Here is a 22215-nt window from a genome sequence, read left to right on the forward strand (position 1 = left end):
CATTTCTTTCCCTCTTTATGCTTTCAGTGTTTCCCTATCTGTAATCGCAGTAAAACCTATGAGACACACGAGTGCACTTGCGACAAAACGATTGGGGTCGTGGAGGCAAGAAAAATATATGTAACCAAGGTAATACGATCATCAAGGCGTGACGTTTAGAAGAGGCTACAGACAAGCTGAAAAAAACTGGACGAGGTGAGTACCCACAGAATCTCTTAATATTATTCGCTCACACGTACCAACGTCAGGTGTAAACATCGGTAATACACAATAAAATCTATTGAACTCTCAACAAGTCTTTTGATAAAATTCAAAGCCCAAAAGCAAACAATGATTGAAATGATTTTTCAACTCCGTCGAAAAGCCGCAGCGCGTAGGAGGGCTTAAAAACACATGGATACCCTCAGCAGTAAAGAAGCTGCCCCATCTCACCCCCAACACGCTCCACTACCGTCAAACTAGCCAATTGCCTACATGTGTGAGTGTTGTATGAGCAAGTTGAACATCCGGCTGTGGCAATACTGCCCCGTTGAATTGTGTACAACTCGTATGAGGAGGTCTATGAGGTATAACCGGACGCGAAAACGTTTTCGCGCAAATTTGCGGGCGAGTTACTCGCGTTTGCCAACAGAACACGCACGACACTCAGTTCCCTCTATACCTCTACTGATTGTCCATGCATGCATCGTACACAGCTACACAGTCAGAGAGAGGGTGAAGAGGAGTATTACAAATAAACATCAAGATAGAGTGAGTCAGTATACGACGATAGTGAACGAAGCGGCGCGCGAAACGTCGCCGGCTTGTTTGTGCTGCTCGCGCTTACACGCACACGCTATTCCCTCTCTTGGTGTTAGAAGTCCCTTGAGCGGCCCCAGGTTTCTACGGTATAAGCCGTCTACCGTGTCCAATGCATATTCATACGGCAATACATTACGGCGGCGTACGGCCAGCCAGCGTCGATCTTAGATTAAGGTAAACGCCGGTTAAGTTAACGGCTAAACTCCATAAGTTCCCCTCACCGCCATTCGGGAGCTATATCTGTATCGATGTACCATGTACGCCGTTTAGGAGAGCTTCTAGGTGAGAAAATGGGAGGAATTGGGGGTGTTGGTGAAATTTCTACCCGGCCAACTTGGAAGAATTATTCCTGGGGTAGGAAAATCGAAGATTTTCGGGCTGAGGAAGGTCGCATTCAGCCGGGGATTATATCGTGAGTGATCTCGGGTTACGTCTACGAGCCCCCCATTACCGGCAATTTGCATTGATAGTGAAGAATAACCCGCTCAAAACCTATAGCTAAAAGCCACTTTGCTGCTAACGTCTCGGATTTCCTCGTAAATGGGGGACTATTTTTTATTTATTCCATTTTTCTAATCCAAAAATTATTACTTTCACATTAAAGGAATTCGTTTATTTACATTGCAACAACATGAGACGCTTATTTCGAGCTTTTGCCGCGAGAATAGTAGATTTTCCATCTACTAGTAATGAGAGTTTGAAAATGGAAAAAAATTGATTTTTTAAAAACTTTTTTCAACATTTTTCATCAATCTCACAGCCATGAAAAATTAGATTTTCTAATATTGGCACTGAAAGGCGGTGATTTCCTGCAGGTGTTTCAACATTTGTACTCCGGGGGATTTCATAGCTTGTTACTCATGTACGCAGCCAATAATATATAAACGAAGTGGCGTGTATGACACATGAAACACAAGAGGGTCTTGTCCCTCGTGGGGGGTTCTCTCGTACCCACAAAAGTGGGAGAGCTTGGGGTGAGAATTAGGACTGGTATACAGAGCAGAATGGGATTTAGTGAGGTGTGCACAACCACACTCTTTCTCTCCCTCTGTCAGTCTTTCTTTCCCCTCCTCTCTTTCTCTCCCCCCTCCCCCCGCCGTAGATCTTTCTCATGCTGATAAAAAATATATAATGGACTTAATCGCCTCACTCACTTCCCTAACCGAAAATTTTTCGTTATTTTTCGAGGCCTCCTCAGCCGGTGGTAGCGATTACATCGACACGGCATATCTTGACCCTACACACGCCCAACACTGTACTCTATTCTCTAAATTTTATTTTTAAACAATAACCCCAGTCATTTTTATATTAACTTAATTGGTATACATCTCCACGTGCGTAGCAACATAGTCATGGAATATATTTATACACATGAATGAAGACAGGCATCTCCTGAACGGAATTGCACACGATCAATTTGCATGCTGATCATCATCTAAAATATGCAGAGAGCCAACTCATCGGCCATTGCACGAAATGCTCGGGTTCGTTTACTCCCAGTCAATAGCAACACTTCATCCATATCGTTAAAAAATATTCCCCTCTCTGTTTTCATTATGAGACTCGTGAGAGGTTTCTGTTTTGCAGTAAAATCAATCGTTTATGTAAAGAATTTTATATTTTATAATTTATAAAGCAATCTTTGAAAGGAATAAACTCATCATATATTCGATTACATTATTCACGGAAAAATGAAATAAAATATGAGCTGTTGTTTTCTCAGGATATTTAGAACCTTAATAACAATTACAATTGTTAATTGCATCCGGCCTCGGAGTCACTCGCAAGATGTCGTTACGTGACGGCCTTTTCATCAGCAATAGTTATAAAAACTAAAAGTCCATCCACAGTCCACACACATGTGCAGTAGTAGTAGTAGTAGGCCTGTACGTATCACATTATCTTGGTGGATCGCACAAAAAGATTTCACTCCGAGTTTTACACACACATCGTGTGAAACGCAAATCATTATTGCATATGTGTATATAATGATGTGCTCACGTCGATGAGAGTTTAGACGGCTTCTTAATAACTCGTTAATTATCGTTTTAGGAAATCCTCCAGTGTTATTTCCCCAATTACCTTTACGTAAGATACATCGGTATATGTATATCTCCTAGAGCGATGAGGGAGCATTATTTTTTATGCGAACGGAACGTTTACATTATACCCGGCTCATTTCTCCATCGCAACTCACCGCAATAATTGAATTAATTACTGAGCGAAAATTAAAAGTTGAAAATTTAATGGAAAATAGAAGAGTACAATAGACCATAGTGATACTACTTGTAATGATAATGCTTATTTGGCATTAAATTCCAATTAAAATGAGCGAATGATTTGTTGAGAAAAACAAATTATTGTTTCATTGAATTGGCCGCTCGGTGTAGGTTAACTCGTGAATTAATTTGATGTACACCGATGAGGCTGGAGTGGAAAATGATTTTAAAGGTAATTACTTGAGAGTTAAGATTTTCCCCTAGTCTCTCTCCCCCCGCTAGGTGCGATTATGTCGGTTTTAACGGCACATAACGCCACTAACAAGAAGATCGCGTGTTACGCTTCGTCCCAGGGTCGACGAAGGTAACCACGCGTGCACACATAGCGTACATGTATACCTGGCCATATTCCTCAACTTTATTTCTCTTTTCTCTCATTTTTTTACGTTCGACTCTTTTTACACCAGAGCAAACACCCCTCAGTCGTTTAATGACACCGCTGAGTGTTATATATTGTATGAACGGAAACCCCGGGAATAATTATCCCATCTTGAAGTTATTGTTGCTCTTCGTGTGGAAGGAGAGTGAATTTTTATTTTATTCACTCTCCTTCTCTTTTGTTTCTCCGCACTTGTGTTTCAAGAGTCAAGTATCCTCTAGAAGTTGTGATTGACAGAGGGGAAGTGTGGTAAGGGCAACGTTGGACGGAAGTCTAGTGTCCCCCGAAGCCCTGCGCTACATGCTAAACTCCACGAGACAATGCTGATGGCTATAACTGAGGAAGTTATATCCACTGAGAGAACAAGTTTGCTTGGACTGTTGTTTCCACAGACGTTGACACGTTGTCTTGAAAACTTAGCGCTTATTTTACACGCTGTTACCTCGGTAAGCTTGGTATCTCTTCTGAGTTTACCGCTGTCCTCTATGCAAATTAGATTGTAGTTAGTCAGTCGGCGTGAGACTCGACGGCACTAATTCTCCACCAAGATCATTCATACTCGTGTCGTAATCAAGTGCAGACTCTGGCGGAAAACGAGACACATGCAACATCTGGCATTGTTTTTTTTACTTCAGAATGTTCAAAAATTTTTTCTCAATTTCATTAGTAATAGACTTTTATTGATAAATAAAAATCAACCATCATACTCACCCGTCAACTCACATTAGAAATATTCTAGTAGACATGCAACATGCATTGGTGCCTTAATTCTTCTTCTATAGCACGTGAAAGCGATCATTAAGTGGTTTTTCTTGGTATGAATTTTCGGTTCCCCTTTGTTATTTTTGCTGGCTGTTACGAGTGTTATTTCGAAAGGGAAACAGTGAATAAGAAACACTAGCGAGCTCAACAAATGTATGTTCATTCCTACGGTGGACGGTAGTTATTCAACTTTAATTTTCCTCTTAAACTGTTGAAAATTTTTTTCCTCAATTGAATTAAATGTCAACTTGAATTCAGGAGCAATTTTCGACCCGTAAAAATACAATTAATATAATTTTGTTTAGCCGGGCGACTCCATCGGGCAATAAAGACCCACACAAGTCTATTTTTGTGGGACTGGTAGAGATCACTATCACTTTGGAAAAAAAAAAAAAAAAAAAAGCGCTATCAGATCCCGCGTGGTACCTGATGCGCGAAGGCAGGTGGACGGAAACTGATCACAGTAATTAGAATACGAGAGTGTCGAGACAATTACAACTACTAGAGCAAACGGATATATATTTACCACAAGAGATAAATAAATGAATAATCAAAAAACGAGAGATAAAAAAGTAGAGATTATATAAAATGAGCTGATTTCTCTCCCTTCCCCCCACGGAGGAGGTAGGAGAGAGAAATTTTTAGCGTCTCAACAAATTTTTGGACGATTAAAGAGCCGTAAACTGTTGAGGGCGAGACGACAACATGGATAGCCTCTTAAAAGAGTCCCCTTGTTTCACTGAGGATTCGAAATAGAGCCGTGATTAGGTGGGCGACCAGTTCGTGGCGACGCAAGGTGAATGCCTGGACGTTGTTCCGATAACTCGAATCGCGGTACTAATCGTCTTAAAGATATCCAATGCATAAAAACAAATGACAAACAACATAGAAAATAAACTCATGGATTTGGTGAATGGGGGTTTCATCGTGTGTTATTCCATGTGTTATTCCATGTGGTTTTCGAAGAAGCAGCATTAAATAAACATGCTGAGACATCAATTCTCTAAATTACTAATAATGTTTTCCATAATTTTCGATAAAATTGAACTGACTTTAAACTTTACCTGCTGTTAAATTTCAATGATAATTCATCGATAGAACAAATACTGAGTAACCATAAATGTAGGGACAATAAATAAAAATTAAAAACTGGTAAAACACTCACAAAGATAAACTCTAAAAGTTGAAATTAGTAAAGCTTGTCGAGTGGATAACCCACACCACAAAACAAGCTCGTAAAATCTTTTTCCGCCGAAAAAATGAAAATAACAAAAAGGAACGTTAAGAGAGACAATGTCCCACGTACACTCTCAAATAAAATAAAATAAAAACTCTAGATAATAAATTCAACTGATCATTGAAAAGGTGTCGAAATGGAATACTTAACGATAGAGCCATTTAATTTGTGAGCATCTGGCGTTAAACGTTGTCCCATAAATAACACGAGGATAAAAAAAATGGGAGGATAAGGGTACGAGACTGATCGAGGTGCGAGCCAAGTGAATTAAGATATCCTAAAATGGCTGTTACTCTTTCACAAATGCCTGGGAAAAAGAGTATCACTCGCAGTATAAAGGATTACACTACAAGCCAGAGAGAATGAGTGGTAGATATACTTTAGTGTTTAGCTAGGGAGCCGACCGGGTCCGCTGGTCACATTTTCATCGCCAGTGAAAAACAGGCCTGAACGGTTTTTAATAAAAATAATGATAATATGAGCATTTCATGTCGCCGTAATGAGTGCCCCGGTATGGGCTATCTCTCGGGCCCATGTTACTGATAACTGCGCAGCATCAATCATCCCCCACTTCGCGCCACTCTCCGTTAATAGTACAGGAGCACATGTGTGTGTGTGTGTGTGCGTGAAAGAATGAAGGTGAATGGAGATAGGCAGCTCGACTGTCGGTGTGAAATCGTCTTTCGACTCCTTTTCACAAGCTCCAAGTAATGAAGACGCTCTGCGTTCACACCTTTCTCAATCTCTCGCACACCTCTGGCTCCTTCACCAATGATCAGAACTCTTGCTGAGTTGAGCCTATCACGTGATACATTATCTCGCTGCTAATTTTTTTTTTTTGCACATGCAAATGCCAACACCATCAACATGGAATCCAGTAGCGCAGTTATTAACGATCACGGAGTAATCGACCGGTTATCCCAGGTAGGAAAAAACGAATGGGCCAACCTTGGTACAAGCACGGCCGCCGAGCTGCCGTAGCTCGGCACCCGGGCTCCAGCCAAACTCGCGCCGAACTTGGCTAGACCCTGGGATGATAACACGGGGCCAGGCCTGGGACCGAACTTTGGCCAGACTTCGGTCGCCGTACTTTGGCCGCACTCTGGGCTTACCATTCGGCCCGAAATTGGCCCAGGCCTGTTGCCGAACTTTGGCCGCACTCTGGGCTTACCATTCGGCCCGAAATTGGCCCAGACCTATTGCCGAACTTTGGCCGCATTCTGGGCTGACCATTCGGCCCGAAATTGGCCCAGATTTACGACCAGAGCTGTGGCCAGGCTCCAACCGTTGCCTGTATTGGGTTCAGAATCACCAATAAATATATGAACGGTATATCTGATAAGCAGACATGTATTTATTACCTTCAACATTATACAGAAAACAGTTTTATTATGTGACAAAACTTATATTTAAATTTATTAAATCTATTGACAAAAAAACTCAGCCAATCAAAAACTTTTTTCCTCCTATCGACATAGTACATGTTTTCATCCGATTTTGGTTGAACAGTTAAAGATATGCAGTGTTTGTATCTCCAATTTTCATGAAAGATAATCACAACTATGAGATTTTTCCGCGAACAGAATATGAAAACTCAAAAAAATGATTGCAGGTATAAATTGTAGAAAAATCTTTTGTGGATTATTTTCATCCGCTTTTAAAATAAATAATCTACGTAGATCATTTGAATCCGAAATTTAATACGACATACCATATTAAGTCTTAATAAACTCTCTCTTACAATCTAATAATATTAGCAGTCAGTCTTCAGAATTCGAAGATTGTATTAACAAAATATCCAACAAAATAACGCACCAATGTTATTTTTTAAATTAGTAGTTTAGAATTGATAAATTATCGTGCTTCAATTCAAGCATGAAAACAGTCATTATAATAGCAATATTATGGATAATTTATTCCGCTATGGATGATAAGAATTAATTCTTATATCCATAGACAATTGCTGATACGAATTATCCTGATAAGAATTATTTTTTCATCTCGGAAAGACGTCCTTTTTTTACAATAATGTCTTCTCCATCTGCAACTCCGGAACACAGAATGATATTTAGTTGCATTGATTGTGTGCTAGTTCTATATAATATTGCTTATTATATTCACTCTTTCAAACAAACTTAGAAATATAAAAAAGTCTTGGATAGGATTACATATAACTAATTAATTTCAACCCTTAAATTTGAAATCTTTGGGGAATATGGACGCAGTCCGATTGTGAAACTTCAACCTTATAAATATTATTTGACTTGAATCACCAAATACTGAAAACAGCTCTCAATGGCTGAAATTACTTTCATTAGAATTTTTCTTAAAAATTAAAAATCCACTTATTATTTTTCCCTTTAAACTTTTGGACATAATATTTAATCCCTGAACCAACAACGGATATTTATTCCCGTGATCTAACTTATGAGGAAATGACATAGAAAATACTTTATTATGCTAAGATACATCACATTTTCCACACACACACACACACACATTCACATTTTTTTCACATTTTTTTCGCTGCCGTGTAGTCTTGGGTATTGATGTGTAACCTTCACTTCTTAAAATGGCTAACAATTCATCGATTGCTTCTGCTGTTGTAGCTCTTCTGAATTTCACTGCCCATTGATTAATTTTTTGCTCCATTCCCCGCGGTTCCAATTTGTCCAGAGTTTGTGTATTCTTGTCTCCAATGCTGTCAGTGAATACTTTGTTGAAATCATTGTCAATGTCATCTGAATCACCATCACAACCTGAGCCCCCAAGAATTGGTTCATCCCTGTCTCCAACGCTGCTATTGGATTCACTGATGCAATCATTAAGATGCTTATACGAGCCACAATCACCATCACCACCCGACCAACTATCACCACAAGCACTAGCATTATCATCGAGATGTCGAACATCGACATCTCCACTAATTTGATCCACAATAGATCCACTACGGATAGTTATTTCATTGGCTGTTGGCAAACTAACCTCTTCCTCATCGGCATTATTGCGTTCACTGTAATCCGGAGTTTTTTCTTTAGCGCCTTCTACGTTTACAGATTCTTTTTTCTTCAGTTGATGAAAATGTCTGTATTTTTTAACCCGTGAATATGAACTCTGAGACATATTACAATAGTAAAAGAGTAATATTAAAATAATAAATTGCCGCACACGACACTCATGTCTACTGCCACAATCAGACTACTCAACACGCCATCTTACGGGCTGTTGTCATAGAATGTGTGGTATACGGTGATATCCACGCATATTTTCCCCTGAAATAGTATGTTCAGAAGAAATAATGGTACCTTCGGAAGAAGGAGAATCAAAGGACGAAAAATTTAGTGAAGGAACATTCCCCATGAGAATTCAATTTTTGGAATGCTGTTCCATATGGGACCCAAGCCTGGCAAACCATGCCCCTTGTCTGCCTGGCCATGTCTCGGGGCAAGCTTGGTGACCCAAGCCTGGCAAGCCATGCTCTTTACCAGTCTGGCCATACCTCGGGTCAAGCGTGGTTGCCCAAGCCCGGCAAACCGTGCTCTTTGCCAGTCTGGCCATACCACGGGCCAAGCTTAGTGACCCAAGCCTGGCAAGCCATGCTCTTTGCCGGTCTGGCCATGCCTCGGGCCAAGCTTGGTGGCCCAGATCTGGCAAGCCAGTCTCGTGCCAGACCTGGCCCGTTTCGTGGACATTGGCATTTCCTACCTGGGATTGTAGCATTCCACCAGTTCATTTTTCATTTGAAGTGTGCAACGAAAAAATTTACCTTATCAGAAGTTCAATGGTTAATTATTTTATTTTCCTTTTATCGGGGCGAATGAGAGCTATGAGGCTGTCAATTTACACTTTAACTCTTGTAAGCTTTAAAATTTATGCTTGGGGAAACTCTCAATGATTTGCCAGAGTCATTATCCTGGAAAAAGTCCGACAATGGGTCCCACAATACAGAAAAATTATTAGAGGAAAATTTGAAATATATTTATCAGTCATTTTCCATTCTTCTCGTTACACTCTCATTTCTACAGTTGCATTTTTATTTTTGCAATGAATTAACTCAACTGTGGAAGAAGAGGTTTTTATTTCCCGTTGTTAGGGCCATCGTGCGCCATTCGAGCTCATTCAAGTCCTAGTGTTCATGATCATTGGGCTGAGAGAGCACGATACTACACTGTCGCACGTCATAACCACAACTTCCTTCGTTTTACGTTTTTGTCTCCTCTTCCTCCTTTTTCACATTGACTTTTTCCTCATTTATTTTCTCTGTCCATCGGCATTTCGAAACAGTATAGAAATGGTTATTTGAGTTTCATTGATTGAAGGAGAAAAAGGACAATAAAGAGCCTATTTTTACATGAACGCCGATGGATACAATAGAATGACGCCCATCTGTCATTGATTTCAATATTCCAGGGCTTTTTTTGTCTTGCTAAACTCACTGTGTGGCCGGTGCCATAAGTTTGAGATCATTTCCACACCGCAGGGGTGATTCACCGTATTGTCAGTAGTCATGTGAATTTTTATTCAGTAGAGAAAAAAAAAACAATGTCCCTGAAAATTGAAGGAAATGGGGCTAGAAACCTGGAAATAATTTCATCCAATTCTTTTGGCATTCAAAATCTCTTTTTAATGGGGAGGATCTTCACCCTGGGCGTTTTTCTCAACAAAATCCGACATCCGGTTGTCGAACGCCACTGATAATTAAACGACAGTTGAGACGAAAAATTGCCACCTCATTCAGGGAAGTGAAACTCACGCATCCACAAGGTAAAAAAATAAAACACCACAAGTTTTGTTAATTGAAACAAACTCCAAGCATTTCCGGCGTGTATGCGGAGAAATATTCAGGCGTTGATTTTGTTTTTTGTATTTTTATCAAGCCCAAGCGAATGCCATTGCACCTGCCGGCTCAATTAACTCAAAGAAACAGAATTGTTGTCCTCTCGCATGCACATCGGTATGCTCTCTGTACAATTATTAGGTGAAATTAACGTGAGTGAAAATGACGCGTAATGCGTCAAATCGAATTAAGCGGGCACAATTACGGGTTACAAATCCGTAGCGGGCGTTAATGAGCGCCACCGGAAGTGGCTAACCTCCCCCTCTCAGCCTCATTCCCTCCATCACCAAGACTCCCCTCTCCAACCCCATTTTCAGCGGTACTCTTGCCTGTATTCACACTCAACGGTGAGTTTTCCCCCTTCGGTTGGCTTCCGGTTCTCTGGCTTGCTGGGGGCCATATACACGAGGACAGGGAAAAGGGGGGACAGGGAACGACAGCAGAATGCACGCGGTGTGTTAGTTGGCGGTCGTGATAATATCACCTAATTGTTTCGCTTAAGCGTATGCGACTGTCCAACCCAAGCGCGGTTTTCCTGTAACTACTGTTTCCATCACTCTCTCCCTGCTCTCCTCCTACTTACACGGAGAGAAACATTCAGCAACAATTACACAACGATTCACATCATTTATAATGGCAATCCTTTTCCCGGAACTTTTATACCAATAATTTTTATAAAGCTTCTTTTAATTTACTCAAAGTGTAGGGAATTTTACGTGTGAATTATTAGTGTGAAAATCCAATTGTCATAAATCATTTTTTACTCAAGTTTTCTTTCCTTACTGAGAAAATATATTATTATTAAATATAAAAAGAGAAAGAGTTGCTGGGATGAACGGGAAAACATTTTCCATTTATTCCATAAATGACGGTAAGGGGAAATAACGTTTGGAAATAATAATTTTTCTAATTTTTTTTTCACCTTTCGGGAAATTAAATGGTAGCTTAGAAAGTGGATAATATAAGAACGCTATTAAGAATCATTATAGTCGAACCTGTAGGCGATAAGAACTCGTAATTATTTCCGTGTTTAGATAAGGTCACGCGGAGGCTTTGATTTAATCTCAAGAGAAGCTTGAATATTATTCATTATTCTTATTTTTCGTCCATTTAGTTTTTGGAAAATTACTTATTATTTTATCATGATTTGTTGATAAAATTTGTGGTATCAACAATTGAAGAGAGAGAGAGAGGGGGGGGGGATAATTTTATTGGAAATGAAAATAATGAGAAATGTATTTATAGATGTGGAATAGCAGTCACGATTTCTTGGCCTGGAGGCAAGACAAGGGGGAATCGACCTCTTCACCTCAGTTTATGGTGCATCTCTCTCCACCTCCCACCCCTCGAATGAAACGATTCCTCTTCAGGCTTTTGTTCCCATGATTCGAGAGGCCCTCGATTCGATCATTATAAAAATTAAACGACGTTTCATACGATTGATTATTGAAATTACCGATGAAGTTGTGGTTAAGGCATCGCATCCAACCATTGGAAAAAAAATTCACTGGCACAAAACAGATCTACTAATAAAAGCTCCTCGAGATAATCCGAGTGTGTCATTTCATTTCACATAATTTCGTGGTGCCACATTGGAATCCTATTCTATTCTTGTTTTCGTTTGTTTCATTTTTTCATTTTTTTATGTAATTCTCTCGATTGTAGGTGAGAAGCCTCAGGGGGCAAGATTACACTCATTCAGGCCGCAACGATTTTTTTCCTCTGATATGTGCATATATATATATATTTCGTCTGTCTTTTGTGGATGACTCTGGATGTGCGGAGGCGTCTAAATAGCAACCTCGCCTGAGGGAAAAACTCAGGTCCATTCAGAAGGTTAGATTGAATGGTAGAGAGGGAGAGAGAGGAAACGATACAGAAAAAAAAAATCAAGTAAGGAGGAAAAATTGTATGACATCAAGCCCATTTAAAAGCACACTGTCAACTTATAAACGACCAGAGAAATATGAAAAAAAAATTATTGTCACATACTCACCATATCTTGTCATATTCTCACAGTCCCATACGTGTTTTTTTTTTAATTATGAAATTTTTTAAGGTAATGATTCTCGACTTAAGAACAATAAATTGTTAGTGGGCAAGTACTCCTCTACTTGGTGGAGAAAATGAAAATAAGAATAGAAAAAAAATAATAAGAGAGGGACAAAGTGGGAGTGGTAGACGATGAGGGAGGAACGATTTAAATTAAATGTCGAGTTGAGCCGGGACTCAACGAGAAAGGAAAAAAAACTAAAATGAAGAAAATGATCGGATAATGACAGCCGTGATTTCAGTGGCGGTAACACATGGGACTGGCTCGGACTGCACTTTCAGTATTTTAGTTGAGCTGGGGACGCGCGTCCAAAGAGGGAGAATGTGTGATTACTGAACGGGCCAATAGCCGTGCACACAGCGGCCATCATGGTCCAGCCCGAGACGTGCAATCACCCGTTCCAACGGCGCATCACACATTGCCCTGGCTTGAGTTAGTCTCATGAACCATCCTCTTGTACATTGCCTTCTCCTAATTCATTGTTGGAATTTGGCATTACAGGTATCCATTGGAAAGTGCGCTCTTAGAAAATTACTACTGATAATTTCATTGAAAAATTCGGGCAAAATCACTCAATGGAGTTACATCGATTCAATTACAACAATAAAATGAAGGATTAAAAAAAATTAATTTTCCAAAAATCACAGTCTTCTATAATTGGTATAATTGGATTGATTTCATATTTTTTGACTATATTTTCATTTGGATAATTGAATTTTTTACAACAATCAAATGAACTGAAATGATATGAGAAAGAATGTTCTTTTCTCATTATTATATAGCATAAAAACAGTACGTGGAATAGGAAGATTGATAATTCATTTAGAATTGATCGAGAGAATGGGAAAAAGTCAATTGCTTGCGTGCTACATCCATTGTTTGTTCATTTAAATTAATAACTCAAAAGTATTGGGTGCACCTGTCCCTTAGACGCAACTTCACCGCAGCCCATTGATTTCTACCTCGCATTTTAGCAGGGTTCCGAAGAAATTCAACAAGAGTAATAACAAAAATGAAATTAAATGTTACAATAGAACTTCCGATTTCCGGTGGACAATGGGAGGAAGCTGGAAAAAAAAATCAGGGAACCCGGATTTATTTTATCAAGTGAAAAATCCATATAGTCGGTAGGAAGAAAGAGGATCGCGTGCTGGGGGATCTTTAACGATTCATCGATATTGTGGGGGCAACAGTTGGGCGCAATCGACTTCTGTGGTCGGTTCACGTCATATGTTTTGGAGAGGATGAGGCTTTTTGTATAAGCGAAAATAATAAAGCCAAGAGCTCACTCGTAGAGAGTCAAGAATAAAAGAAACGACAAATTGAAAACCTCCATGCACATGTCTAATCGTCGATGGTAGATGACCGCAGAGAAATCTGCTTTCATATATGTACATTTTTTTTCTTTTTTTTTTTTTGAATAAAATCAGTGAGTCACTTGTCGACAAGCAAGTGACCACAATTCACTGACCACCTGTTTCGAGACATTGTCAATCTTTCGATTACGGGCGACAAGGATATTCATTGTTGAAAATTCCCGGACTCTGTTCACTCAAATGATTTTCTTTTCCATGGATTTCGTTACATGTGACGGACTCCTGGGGGATGTAAGCAACAACCGCTAGCCAATAAAATCTTGGAAGTTCGCTGGTGTAGCGCACATGAGATATAAAATATACATGAATTTTTTTCATACCGGTATATCCTCTGTACAGATGTATTCAAATCTCGGATCAAATAACTGAGTGAGGTATCGACACCCAGGCAAGGCCCCGAGGTGGTCTCCAGCCATGAATATCATGACTGACCAACTAACTCTTGCGTCAACGGACATTCTCGTGCCACATATGCCGTGTTTCTCTTTGATATTGCACTCCGGATACGCAGAGGAAAAATCATTCGCCATTTGAGATTATTTTTTCTTTTTTTTTTTCAATTTAAGAAATCGGCACTTGGATTCAACGGTGTAGTTAAAAATACAGACAGTGGTGAACCCATTTGGAAAATTTCATATTTCCAAAGAATTAAATTAAAAGAAAAATATTTGAGTTATTGTCATTGAAAGAATATCGTAGAACAATAACTCAATAGATTGGCTCTCGTAATCCAACATTGATGGGCCACTATCTCTCAGTTATCACGCACTTTATTCCAACTTAATATTCCCATTCTGCCCCCGTCATTTTGTCTGTTATATTCACCGCGTTGGGAAGAATACAGTGAACATGGCCACACACATTTGCCGAATGTAGTATAGAGACCGTTTTATATTCACTACCGGGCACATAACATTTCCCTCGTAATATCTGTATCATCATCATCATATGTATTCAAGGATCGGAGAATCAACGGAAGTCGGAAGAGACCGAGTGTGAAGAGAAGATGAGAGGAGAAACAGAACAATGTGCACAGCTATTTCTCCCTGAATTATATGTGTTAACTGGCTTTCGGTTTACGATGCGTCTCTTTTCGGCACTCTGCACACTCCATTCCTCCTGGATATAACAGCCGTCACGCCACATTCCATAACGGTTTATTTATATCAATTTCATGAGGGAGTATTTATGTTTCGTGTAATAAAGAGCAATCATTGTACGAGTGTGTATTGTCTTGCTCTAAATTCGAAAACCATTTATTTATTTATTTATTCATTTATTTATTTATGAGTTCGGTTGACTTCAAATACGAGTTACCCAAATGGAAACCGGCAAAACAAAATATAATGATGAGCGAAAAAAAAACAATTTATCCATATGGTAATTCGTAGCCAAAATCATTGTCAATAGTATAAATCTTGTGATTAATTACTCGGAATGTAGTCACTCGTAGTGATTGAAATTTATTTCATAACGGAAAATGCCGAGAAATTATAGTTCTCTTGAGGCAATTTACTCCACAAGGACTTGATTAATTCAATCGGTATGCCTGTGAATTTTTACCCTACTTTCAACTCGATGAAATTTATAAGCCTCTCCAGTAATTTAACTGTAGCCAGTATGTAGTACTTGAAATCGCGCTCCCAGTATTAAATTTTCTATTTAAATTGAACGTTAATTTCAACTTGTCTCTACCATTGGAACACTCACTCCACCATCCCCAAGTGTAGCTTTTATTCTCTCGATCCTTTATCACAGTGCTTGAGTATTAACAGAGGACACTTTGCAAATGTGCAATGCTGAACAATCATTTGATACCAGTTGCTCGCTCAAGTGGCGCACTGAGAGCAATATTCGAAAAAAATTCTTGTCAATAAGTGATACAAGTGTCTCCATTATAGCGTATTTAAATTGGGGTATAGCTCTTTAATATGGTTGCATAATTGCTGAATATTTTTCAAGAATACATTCATCGGTGCATATGTATACTAAAAGAAAGGAGAAGAAAAAAAATAGGAAAAAACAATTGAACGGGTTTCGTGACAATTTTTCCTCAACTGCACGATTTAGCGTGGCCACTTGACGGAACGTACAACGTCATGGGGTAATCAAAGTGCCATTACCCATGGGAAATTGTGAGCCCCCAATAATGCGCCTATATATTTGTGCAACGATCGAGCTACATTCACACTAGACCACCTCTATATGTGTTTGTTGGTGTTCCAGTGGTGTGGATACCTCACGTAATGATCCCCCCTTCCCCTCTATTTTTTTTTTGTCAGAACACACGTTACGCGGTGCTGGGGAGACCCTGAGTGCCTCATGTCAGATGAAAGTCAATCGGTGAAAAATGACCAAAGACCGATTCTTCGCTGACTCCATATGGAGAAAGGGAGGGAGACTATTTTCCATTTGAACATAATTAGTTTGATAATTTTTATGGCATCAGAGACTGTAAAGTGAAATAGAAGTTCAGATATTTATGAGAATTTGAGGTGAGACATTGAAATGAAAGATTCGATATAATAATAAATTGAATAGAGTCCATCCAATGAAATCCAATTGTCCGCCATATTTTTAGAAATACATATCGATGCGTGTGAAATTGCCCTCATCTGATGTTCAATCTCGCCTGTGATTTCCCTTTCCCCTGTTCATCTAGCGCCATCAAGCCTACACTCAATCCTATATTGGCGACGATGCAGTGGTGAGCGGTGTTCGGAAGCCCCTACGGCTTGAGTCCCATCCCATGCATACCAATCGGCCACAACCTAACAACGGTTAACCGCAACCAGTCGAGCCGCTGCTAATCAGAAAATCACAGTCCGCGGAAATCCCCAGTGGATATGGAGTCTGTGGCATTTCTGCTGATAGCCAACTATATACGTTATATTGCCTATATCAATACCCCTCAACAGACGCGGACACTATTAGAAGAAAAAAAAAAAAAAAAACTAATAACACGAAGAGAAAGAAAAGATTTTTTTTTGTTCTCAGTTCAGAGCTTCTCATCGACAAATTGATACTCGACATTGATTTTCAACGCAACCAGACTCATGAGAATTATTTCATACTCAAGTGCCTGGACTCGTTTTGACTCTTTCCTTTTCATTACTTTGTGGAGAGCAACTGCAAAGTGAACGTTTTCGGGTGGCACAAGTACCCTTGAGATTGTGGCATACATATACTTTTCTCCCTCTCTCCGCTCTCACGGACGTTAACTAAAATTGAGCGGTTATACGTTGTACGAGTCAAGGGCTCACCCTACAATGAGCAATGGATGAATTTAATACATTTACAACCACTTGGCAATTGTTTTCAAGTGATCGAAGGGGCGGCGAGTCTCTGACACAACGAGGGTTGGGTAAAATATACAGAGGGAGGTCAGCCCCCCGGTTACTGTTAAAGTAACTATACCACAGTCACGTCAGTATTGTGCTGGAAAAGCGCGTTAATAATTGTGGCGCATTGTGCAGCCAAATGCACAATTGGTTGTACTCGAGACGTGTTCCCTTATGCTCCGTGACTAATAAATCAAATTAATCATGAGAAACTTTATATATGAAAGTTTAAGGAAATTTGGAAAATTCAATAAATTATTGGTATAGCGGTTTTCATTTTACATTTATTCTCACTAGATAACTGGAGAGACTTGAGAGTCCATTCCCCAAGAACGATTCGTTTGTCCGCTCTTACTCTATCCCCAAGACTTGCTTGCGATTCCTCGCCGGAAGTCGAAAATCGAATTTGTCCCATTGAGTCTCCGACCTCTTCTCCTTCCACACTCTTAAATTTATCTAGTTGCAGAATAAAATAAAATAAATCCGGATAGACTAGAAGTAAAACCAAGCATTCATCAATATTATCAAACGCATAACGAAAAAATTCTCATATCTCATGGATTCTGATGCTGTAATGTTATTTCTCAATGATTATTAATGAGACGTAGGGAAGAGGAGATGGAGGCTGGTAAAAATCAGTAACTTCACCGGAATTCACCACAAGTTCCAACGTATTCCGCGTATCCGGCGTCATAAATAACGTTTTCCTCCTCCTGCTGAAGCAAGACGCCCCCTCCTTGTGTATAGTTGGCCAAGTCGTCTCTCATTGAGCAGAAGAATAAAATTTTTCAGAGAGTATTTTCCAATAAAATTTCAAAAATAACATCCTTTTTTTTTCTTTCATTTTTTCAATGGAAAGTCCATGACCATTGAAATTCAACTTTTGACATTTTATATTATGACGATATAAATTAAAATTCAATTTATTCATCCATTGATCAATAGCAATAATGAGAGGATGATAACATTCAATCGATTTGTGAATTCGGGAGGCTGGTGAAAAAAAACAATTTCTCCATAATTTGATAAAATTAAATAAACAATAAATGACATATGGCACGCCGAGAGTCCACCTGGATTTACCGATCCGGCTATACAGCGGGTATTATCGGAGCGTGCAAACAGCCTCAGTGTAAAATCTGTGACGATACACGAATCCTTTAAATCCCTATTTAACTCCAGCATTGCTGACTCCACTACAATTGAGTCCCGCAAAGGGAGAGAACGCGAAACGAATTCATCGAGTTTTATGGAACTGATGTAAATAATAATCTCCGAGAATTTGGTGCGCTCGCGGTTTCGTCACAGACGCGTGTGCTTCGATGCCCATTGTTGAGTGAATCGTCTTACGGATTATTGATGGATATATCAACTCCCCCAACAGTCTTTCCCCCAAAAATCCTAGGGTCCACCCACGTCCAGCATAATAACATAATTACGTACGTGTTGACAAATTGAATTGATTCCAATGTATTCTATTCATTCCGTGGCTTAATACAGCCTCCAGTCTCGTTATAAATATTTCATATTATATCCCATTCCAGAGGCTTTCATGGAGAATCATCCGTTGAGTCATTATTTTTTGGGAAAATCACACAAGAGGCCAGAATTCCGAGCATCAGCGTTAAACTTATTCTTCTAGATGAATCGAAACAAGTGGCTAATCCTATTTTTTCATACCTAAAGCATATTAATAATTTATTTCTACGTTTGAAATAAATTGTGACTCAAGCTGCAGCCATTATAGACTAATAATTTTCTAAAATTTTTGTGTCATGCTGTCTTTATTCATTTGTTTAATTAATTGATAAGAAAATTTTTTCATTTCTGTATTTGTGGGCGTTGGTCCGGGGACAAAACTATTCTAGGTTGCGGCCCGCGACGAATCCGATCGTATTTTCATCGACGCCAAATTGGCAATATCCTCGACGGTGACGATTCCTGAATTATGCATTACCCAGGGGGCCAGTCGCTTCAAAGTTTATCCGTACCGCTCATTTCCATCGGAGCCAACCTCCTCCTCTATTTCTCTCACTCCCCCGCTCCCTTCCTCCAGATTATTCCTCGGCAACGCGGATGGAAACGTCACTTACGTTTCGCGAACGATCACTAGCTAGGTATATGTGGGAGGGGCAGGAATCATTGAGCCAATCCGCGTTGCCCGCAACTCAACGCGTATAATCGAATAGACAGTCGAGCAATAGAGTCTCTTTATTCAATCGGATTGTTCCACAAATCTCGTTGGATGAAAAAAACGAGGTGGAGGTACGTGGAGACTATGTTGTAACAAAAAAAAAAAAAAAGAAATGAGATATAAAAATTTTATGTTTCACCGTAAAATCGCTAAAAGAATCGATCTCTCGTGCTGAGGCTCGTGGATATTTTTTATACGGGGGGAAAAAAAAGAGATATGGGAGGAGAGCCGCAGTGGCACCTCGTTCATGTCAACAGTTGTGGATAATCGGGTTATTTATTGATGGTGGGCCCGCTTGAGCTGCTGGACAATAGACAAGTGCTGGAAAAGATATGTGAGAGCTAAGTGCTGAGTAATAAAAATGAAAAAGAGCAAAAACCTGAAATGATAGAGACTCAAGAAGAGAACAAAAAAAAGCATATTCAATATCTATATTTGTGATTATTTCTGAGCATTTATGATCTGTGAAGATCCAGGTGGTTGTATTTGGCAGTGAAACACTCGTTTTTCGGGGCACGGATACCGAGGCTTGACCGGGCAGGCTTCAGTGGGTGTATTTTTCTTGAGATTATCATTCACTTCTGGAGCACAGGGACAAACACCTGGATGGAGTTTAGCAGGTGGAGGGCAAGGACAGAGGGTAACTGGTTTCGAAGGAGGTCCCGGAAGTCCCATTAATAAAGAATTACACTCCTCATCCGCAGAGTTTATTTGTGAATTAATTGTCACAGGCGGACAGCCATCAGGTTTTTCAAATTTGGGAAGAGGGCAGGTGATCTTTGAGTAATCGATTTTCTTGTCGACTGGCCCTATTACCCTCTTCTCCGGGGCTTTCTCCAACTCCGGACACTTAACTACTTCAGGATAGCAACTGGTTTTTCTATTTTTAGGACACGATGGGGGTGGTTTTTTCATCTTGGACTTATCAGAACAGATATCGGTTACCGTTTGACACTTGTGCGCTCTCCAGTCATCTGAATCACTGGCAGTCGACATTTTACGTTTCTTCATGAAGCCGCTTATTTTATCCCAAAGGCCCTTTGGAGATTTATCTGTAAAAGTACAGGATGATCCTTTGGGGGGTTTCACTGGTGTGCATTTACTTGGAGAATCTTTGATGGAGGGGTGTGGCGGGCATTTTGGACACTGAGGTAGAGGTGGACATTTAATCTCACACGTAGGAGTTGGTGGAATACACTCAGGCATTTTCGGTAGATTCGGACATGGGGGACATTTTTGGTATACAATCTTGACCGGTGGATCCGGTGGTTTTGCCGAATTACAAGACGACAGGAGTTTTATCTCCTTGTTTTGACATAATTCCACCGGTTTTGATTTTTCATCAGAACATTTTGGTAACTCTGGCGATGAATTGCATCCTTTTTCCGATTGAAATCGCACTGGCGCCTCAGACAGCCTCCTTAAATCACCAATTATCCTCGTTCCTTTGAGTGTAGCATAATTTCTAAGACGAATGCCTCCAAGTCTACAGCTCCTCTGTGATTGAGAACAAAGTATAAAAGCAATTTCCTGACAAGCCGATCTCCAGCACGTACCCTCAGTCTCAGTCGGGCATTTGTTCAAATTGCACGGCCTCTTTGGTGGGCACTTGACGCAGAATGGCTCCCTACTGGCTCGCGGCTTGGCTGGATAGCCGGGTTTGCTCATGGGTTTGCATGGCCCCTCGGGGGGATCGCAGGGACCTCTTGTGGGTCGATTGGGCCCACCCTCGCCGCAATCCGGATCACCCAGGTATAATTTCATCTGAGTGATTGTCTGCAATGGGAAAGGATATTTAATCCAATGATCGAGTGCAACATCAGAAGGGAATGACCTTGTGAGTGATTTTTGGATCCACCTCCCTCACATTTGGGTACTAACTTGTCATGTCCTCAATCCTCATCCAATTCTTTGGATTCCTCCGACTCTTTGATATTGTTTAGTTTTGTTGATGATGATTCCTCATAGGCATCACCTTGGGGGAAATAATCGTCGTTCCATATTCTGTCAATGGCCGTCGTCAACAAGCCCGCGCGAGGCGAAACTGTCGACAGTATATGCCGTTTGGATGCAATCGTTTCTAAGATACTTGATGTTTTGTGTCTCACGTACGTTCTCTTTGTGAGAAATAAAGGGATAGGGGAGGTGGAGCCAGAGGTATTCATTTAATTTTCATCTGAGTCTCCATTATTCTCATGGATTTCTCATAATCATTTTAATCGAGTTTCTCAAACTCTCCTCCATCGACAATGAGTGAATAATATTTCCATGAATTTTCTAATCACTCAATTAATTGAGTATATTGATTTACCAATATGACCAGATCCCGAGAAACTCGATTATGTTATGAAATTTTTATCATACTTACTTTATCCAAAATTGATGCCAAGTTATTGTTATTGGCCTCCACCGTATCTGGCTTCAACTGAAATCAATCAATAAAATTCGAGAGGCTCAGTTAGCAAATCTTGTAGATTCTCAAATAGATTATTCTCAACATACTAGATCCAAATTTAATTCACGATTGGCTGAGCATGGTACAGCAATCTTGGGCGCCTGAACCTTCTGTCCCTCATTTACAACCGTCCGGATAATGGCTTTTTTCACTAATTTACCACTTGGATTTATTGCTTTCATCTTTGAATAACAATTGCGTCTGCCGTATGTAATGAGAACCAAATTTCCTGTACGTTGAAGCATTTCAAAAATATTTAATTTTTCTTAATTACAATGAAACACAACGAATTTTGACTTTATTGGTGGCGAGATTTTTTCAAATGATTAACTAATCAATGAGTTACTTAGCAACGTGATGACGATGTTTTTGAATCTATATGGAAAGAATGCGAATCCTCAGGCGCCATCTACATACAAGCTTTCATACAGCTGTCGGACGATTTCCAACCGTCAGCTGGGAGATTTGCTACTCTGAGAAAATTGTATATAACGCATGTGG

General features: G+C 39.9%; 2 protein-coding genes across 5 annotated transcripts in view; one reads left to right on the forward strand and one right to left on the reverse strand.

The window, feature by feature from the left end:
* The first annotated feature begins 43 nt into the window (after positions 1-43).
* LOC135160210 (phosrestin-2-like) overlaps positions 44-22215 on the forward strand; it is a 34260-nt gene continuing 12088 nt past the window's right edge. The window contains exon 1 of the mRNA XM_064116527.1: positions 44-195. The gene's annotated coding sequence lies outside the window, so the exon portion shown is untranslated. The remainder of the gene's footprint in view (positions 196-22215) is intronic.
* On the reverse strand, positions 19610-22209 carry LOC135160206 (uncharacterized). Of its 4 annotated transcripts, none has more exons than XM_064116517.1 (4): positions 21762-21846; positions 21628-21684; positions 21141-21376; positions 19610-21035 (listed from the first exon to the last, which is right to left on the reverse strand). In XM_064116517.1, exon 4 carries the CDS (start codon positions 21021-21023, stop codon positions 19701-19703), a length of 1323 nt encoding a protein of 440 aa, XP_063972587.1. In that variant the 5' UTR covers positions 21024-21035; positions 21141-21376; positions 21628-21684; positions 21762-21846; the 3' UTR covers positions 19610-19700. The 4 variants fall into 4 exon arrangements, with proteins under 4 accessions (XP_063972587.1, XP_063972588.1, XP_063972586.1 ...); XM_064116518.1 differs by having other exon boundaries at positions 21141-21303; positions 21762-21807; XM_064116516.1 differs by lacking the exon at positions 21141-21376 and adding an exon at positions 22061-22209 and having other exon boundaries at positions 19613-21035; positions 21762-21943.

Source organism: Diachasmimorpha longicaudata, chromosome 3, assembly GCF_034640455.1.
Source record: "Diachasmimorpha longicaudata isolate KC_UGA_2023 chromosome 3, iyDiaLong2, whole genome shotgun sequence".
NCBI classification, from domain to species: Eukaryota; Metazoa; Arthropoda; class Insecta; order Hymenoptera; family Braconidae; genus Diachasmimorpha; species Diachasmimorpha longicaudata.